The sequence below is a fragment of the Papaver somniferum genome, chromosome 6 (genome assembly GCF_003573695.1).
Source record: "Papaver somniferum cultivar HN1 chromosome 6, ASM357369v1, whole genome shotgun sequence".
NCBI lineage: Eukaryota > Viridiplantae > Streptophyta > Magnoliopsida > Ranunculales > Papaveraceae > Papaver > Papaver somniferum.
In genome coordinates, this window is record NC_039363.1 from 99,115,377 (window position 1) to 99,121,232 (window position 5,856).

At 31.5% G+C, this 5,856-nt stretch overlaps 1 protein-coding gene across 1 annotated transcript; it reads left to right on the forward strand.

Annotated features, from left to right (window-relative positions):
• The first annotated feature begins 633 nt into the window (after positions 1–633).
• LOC113285954 lies at positions 634–2,713 on the forward strand. Its single transcript, XM_026534689.1, has 7 exons — positions 634–799; positions 885–971; positions 1,065–1,292; positions 1,385–1,543; positions 1,618–1,671; positions 1,882–2,025; positions 2,109–2,713. The coding sequence occupies exons 1-7, from the start codon at positions 662–664 to the stop codon at positions 2,484–2,486; spliced, it is 1,188 nt and encodes a 395-aa protein (XP_026390474.1). The 5' UTR covers positions 634–661; the 3' UTR covers positions 2,487–2,713.
• The last annotated feature ends 3,143 nt before the right edge of the window (positions 2,714–5,856 follow it).

Consider the following 5,856-nt stretch of genomic DNA (forward strand, 5'->3'; position numbering starts at 1 on the left):
GTAAGCAATGTAGAACCCAGGTTATCCTGATCTACTAGTTACTAGAGCTAAATTCACTTGGTTCACATTTTGTTTATCACTAGGAAGATACATTTCCTTCACGGTGGTTAATTATAAAATGTCACTAACCTACCACGTGTTATGTTTAACTTGGTTAGTATTATCACTTCTTAGTTCTTACCTAGTTGGGTAAACCAGACAGGCGATAATAAAGTTAAATATTTATAAAGTTGAATCCTGAAATTGAAATATTTTTTATCTTCTAGATATGATAAAGCTAGATTCCCCAAAAAAAGATTACAATACCTAGATACAAATACAAAAACCTATACAGAAAACTAATTTTTTAATGGTTATTAATCACAATTTATTACAATAGATATTTCTCATAATGACATGCATTCACCATTATTACAATAGATATTTCCAATGAAAACCTATATAAGTAAATAAGTTACAATTATTACAATGAATATTTTAGGTGAAAATATACATATGTATATGAATCCATAGTAGGTAAATAATTTTACTGATCTATAAAAGGAAACTAATTGATATGGCATATTCTATGTAATAACTTATATAAATCAATCATTTCCTCTTCTGATGTTTTTATCCGGCAGTAGTATTGTTGGTTTTATCTACGAGCATCAGACTAATAATGTCGAAATTCATCGCTTCATTCGGTTGGTCACTCATTCTAGCAACATTTATTTTCGTATTGTCAATCACAAAAGAATTAGTCGACGGAAGAACGATTTCGAATATAGCGAGCAAATCAATAATCAAATCCATTAATGTAAAACGTAGTTACTTTTTTTTTTTTTTACAATAACCTCGTGTTTCTCGACGTTCTGATATATTCATGGATTCTTATGATGTAGGTTGACAAAGATGAAATCATCGATTGTTATGATATCTACAAGCAACCTTCTCTTAATCATCCTTTGCTTCACAATCATACAATACAGGTTTAATAATAAAATTCCTCATAATTAATCACATGTTTTTATTTCAAGCGCTAAAGAGAAATTGTTTTGTATTTATTGGCATATATGAAACAGGTGAAACCAAGTATGAGCCCGACGAATATAAAATCAGATAATTTCGGGACACTTCAGCTTACACAGATTTGGCATAAGTATGGAACATGTCCAGAAGGAACTATCCCTATACAGAGGAATATAAAAGATGTTCGTTCAATACTCTCGCGCAAACATCGTCGTCGGAAATTTTCTCATTATAAGATGCCTAATACATCACATTCAAACGGTATTAGGGACGGCCATGAGGTATATTTATATTAATTTTTTTTTTCTTCATGAAAAGATTTTATTAATATTTTTTGGTATTGGTTGTACTAATTTGGAAAATATTTTTTTAGTACGCGGTAATTAGGGTGTTCGGGAATTTTCTAGGAGCACAAGCAAAAATAAATCTTTGGAATCCGGTTGTGGAAGCACCACTTGAGATAAGTATATCTCAAATTTGGATTACAGCCGGTGAATATGGTGATCGCAATAGTATTGAAGCTGGATGGGAAGTGAGTTGCCCATTCAAGGATATGTTTCCATAGTTCAAACTGTTTTTGTGCGCCATTAATTTTTTTTTAATTAGGTTTCTGAGGCTATATATGGTGATAACCAGACCAGATTCTTTATACTGTGGACTGTAAGTATTATTATTCTGCAAAAGGCCATCTGATATTTTTATCTTTTCAATATTAGATCATTATTACAATATATTTTACTCCCTACGGTAGGACGAATATTAGTTAGAAGTTCCCCATAAGAAAAAAAATGATTTCATGGTAACGTAGGATGGTTCAGAAGGCTATCTATTTTATCTTGTATCATTTAATTTTTATTAACTTTCTGTTAGACGGATGACTACAACACCGGTTGCTACAACCTCGAATGTGAAGGCTTTGTACACACATCCTCAGATATCGCTATCGGGTGTAATTTCACAGAATTATCCACTTTCAAAGGAGACCAGAAAGATGCCACTTTTAGTATACACAAGGTAACACAATGAAAGTAGTTAATATCTTGCTCGCATCATTTTGCCAATTTTGTCCTAAAAATTGACGTTGAATCATTTTGCAGGATCAAAATAGTGGAAATTGGTGGGTACAAGTACAAGGTATTCCAGTGGGATATTATCCAAGTTCTCTTTTCACTCAATTATCAAAGACATCCACAGAAGTAGATTTCGGCGGAGAAATCTTTAATCAAAGATCCAAAAAACGACATACTACGACTCAAATGGGTAGCGGACATTTCCCTTCAGAAGGAAATTTGGGAATTTCAAGCTATTTTAATTATGTCCAAGTAGTTGATGAAAAATACGAAGCCAGAGACCCCAAAGATGTTATGCCGGTTGTATCGAATCCACATTGCTATGATTTGAAAATTGACGACAACCATAAAAATGGTTATGGTTTTTTTTATGGAGGTCCTGGTTATAATGATAATTGTCAGTAATAAAGACATGATATGCCTAAGTGGTTAATTGTTAGCGGAGGTTAACCCTTAGTAACTTGTTAGTCATATTCCGATAGATGGTACTCTATGGCCGAACTGCGAGACCACCTGTATTGTTTTCAGTTACACAAATTTAAGTTACGAGTACAATTTCTTCATTCTTTGCACTACCAACATATTTGTATTTTTATTAGTAATATTGTTGTACTTACCTAGAAATAATTACTCCCTTCGACCCATTTTAGATGAAGGTTAAGTGTTTTTACAAGTCTCATATTATTTGAAGGTTTTCATAATCAGTTCCAAGAATTTTCGGATTTGTCCCTGCTTTGGAATCATACATAAACTTAAAATATTATATAAAATCGATTTTTCAAATAAAATTCTTAAAAAAATCCATTGGATTACAAATTCACACTGAAATCTAGGATCAAAAACTAGAAAACTTAAATATTTCAAGAGGTATTATTAAGGGTATATTTGGAAAATATTTAATCTTTTTTATTTTCCTTAATCTATGTGAGAGCACATATGAGCCTTTGTCTAAATTGGACAGAGGGAGTAAGTTTTATAATATTAACAACCGAACAAAACACAAAAAAAAAAAAAGAAAACATGTTAAGCAGAATCAAAATACAAACAAAAGAAGGTGTGTAACTGGTTAAGTTTTTTTCTTTTCCTTTTGCTAAATTACATATTTTTATTATTGAGTGTAAATTTATGCACCCTCTAAAATCGGGTTGCACATTCCTCACGTCGGACGTGAGAACCGAGAGAAACCGGGTATTAGTTTAAACTTTTCCCTTTTAAAACGTATATTTCTAAATTCTTTACTAATTTTTATTATTTCCTTTTCTCTTTTCTCGTTCTTCTTCGTGTCATTAGAATCGTTCTCTTATACATGATTTGACCGCTGATTTCATCGGATTAATTTCTAATCAACGCTATTAGTTGTTTAACAGTGGCTCAATCACATTGATATCTATAGATTGGATCTGATGATGGATGGATGCTGATTAATAATCATTCGTCTCAAAATTAGACACATACCTACCAACGTAAGGGAAAAAGCATTACTATACCTACTGATCAAAGATTTAAGATGTGTCTTTTTTTTCTTCTTTTTTTGAAAGAATTTTGTCGGTTGATTAATAAACAATCAACCGGAATCTTCCTTCCTGGCTGGAAGTTACTGAAAACTAGAGAAAATGAAGGGGTCAGCGTAGAGCGTATGCATGAGAAAGAGTTCACTCATCTCTCTTATGATTCAAATCCTATGATTCAAAAGTGAATCTACACAAAATACAGTTGATTTAGGGGAGGAAATAAGAAGAGCTCACGTTTAGTTTGTTGGAAAGAGAATAAGTAGCCTTAATATTCGTGTGGAATAAATAATAGTATTCTCTATATAAAAATAGAGTTTTAATCGGAGCTGGTTGATTCTGGTCCGACCTTACTTTTTTGTTTTGGTAGTATTACACTATTTTAGACAACAATATCTGACAAAAATATTTTTTTCCACAATATATTTTTTCGACCAATCACAACGAACAAAATAAATACCTAAAATAACTAAATATAATAAAATATCATAACATTACGAAAATAGATAAAAGAAATCTGTTATATTCAATCATAAAAAAAAATACCATCATCACGAATTCATCACAAGAAACATGCATTATTCATCATGATTTTATCATAAAATTAAATCAATCACAGAAAAACGATAATAATAATAATAATAAAGTCCAATGTCCAGTTACAATATTGTATAATTATACTGTTGATAATTAAACTAAGTCTAATTACTATTCAATTGAAACTAAAAAATCAATAATCAAAATTTACAAATAAAATACACAAATGAAAAAAGGTGGATGCTAACCTGCAGGTAGAAACGTGCTTCTTCTTCTGTACTTTTTTTTTGATTAATAATCCTGCCCAATATTCAAAATACATAATCATTAATATAAAATCGTGGAGGTATTAGTACTTGACTAAAGCAAACCTAAGAACCAAGAAAAAAAATCAGTAAAGCTAAGAACGAAGAAAAGAAAAATTCAGTAAAAAGTGAAACCGACAAAAATGAATGAGATTTCAGTATTATTTGTGCTAACTTAATGTTCGTTCCGTCAAAATATAATTTTTTTCCCTTTTTCTTTTGGGTAAATATGGCCAATTTGGTACGTGTTCTAAAAGAAGGTTAATTTAAGGTAAAATAACGTTAGTAAAAAACTAGCAAAATAGGTAAGCCCGCGATTTTCATTGCTTGAGCTTTCTAAAATTAACACGATAGGTAAATGCATCAAGCAAAAAATATAAAAATCTTAGATGATCTTTTAGATATTGTGTAATAATTTTTCGAAACAAATCTATTTATTTATAGGTAATTTGTCTCTTTATATAAAGCATTGAGCATAATCCGAGCCCCATCTTTCGACGTCGCCTTTCTCTTCTAATGGCGGCATTTTTTTCTTCTTTTCTCCGATTTGTTATTTGTTATTTGATTCACGGGCCGTTGTTTCTTTGCAGGTATAATCAAGCTGTTGAATGTTATTTTAATGGGAATCTCTGATAAATTTTAGCATGGATGAAATCGGTGAATCAACATCTCTTCAAAATCTTCGTATATACCATGTAAGGCGGTAAGGGCCACATCCCATTAAAAGTTGTTTCCCTTCTTTTTCTTTTGTTTTTCACCTCTTTTACTGAGAAAGAGACTACGGAATTGCAGGGTTGAAAAAAAGAGAGATAGGTTATGGAGTGCAGACCTATCTGAATTGAAGTTATTTATTTATTTTCTTTCTGAATTGAAGTTATTTTTTATCTGATACAAATCTTAGGTTATGGAGTGCAAACCAGCAGTGGTTTCTGCTTTTGTTGTTGCGTATAATGGGTAGACGGTAGTGGTGGAGATTTATGTATAATACAGGGCTCATTAGTCTTTGATACCGTGCTTAGTTAACTTTTATATATCCATATTGTTTTTTCCGGGCATAAATGGACTACTACTCTCCCTGACTTTGTTTCAGCTGCTGGTTTCTATGAAGCATGTAGCGGCCACCAATTGTTTAAGCTGCGCTTTTAATTAAGTGTGTTACAGTTAAATTTGTTGCATCACTTCTCCACAAACAATTTTTTTGTGTGTATATGTTTTTTTTTCTGAAACCGTCTATGCTTTTTCTTGCATGGGCTTCTCTAATTTGGAAGAACCTCTTTTATCTAACTGTGGATCTAAAAATTGGCGTGAATTGCAATTGCGAGTTATATACACGACACCGATGGGAAAATAGTTATGGCACGAATCTTGGTATTTAAATGTTTAATTTTTTCTTCCCCACAGCTTATGTGAACCCAACTCAGTTAT

What these genes read in the sequence shown, in the direction of transcription:
- LOC113285954 (XM_026534689.1), top strand. Translation starts at nt 662, where the DNA reads ATGTCGAAATTCATCGCTTCATTCGGTTGGTCACTCATTCTAGCAACA. An exon ending in GTATTGAAGCTGGATGGGAA is followed by an intron (nt 1,544 to 1,617) that starts GTGAGTTGCCCA and finishes TTTTTTAATTAG; the next exon opens with GTTTCTGAGGCTATATATGG. An exon ending in CCACTTTTAGTATACACAAG is followed by an intron (nt 2,026 to 2,108) that starts GTAACACAATGA and finishes ATCATTTTGCAG; the next exon opens with GATCAAAATAGTGGAAATTG.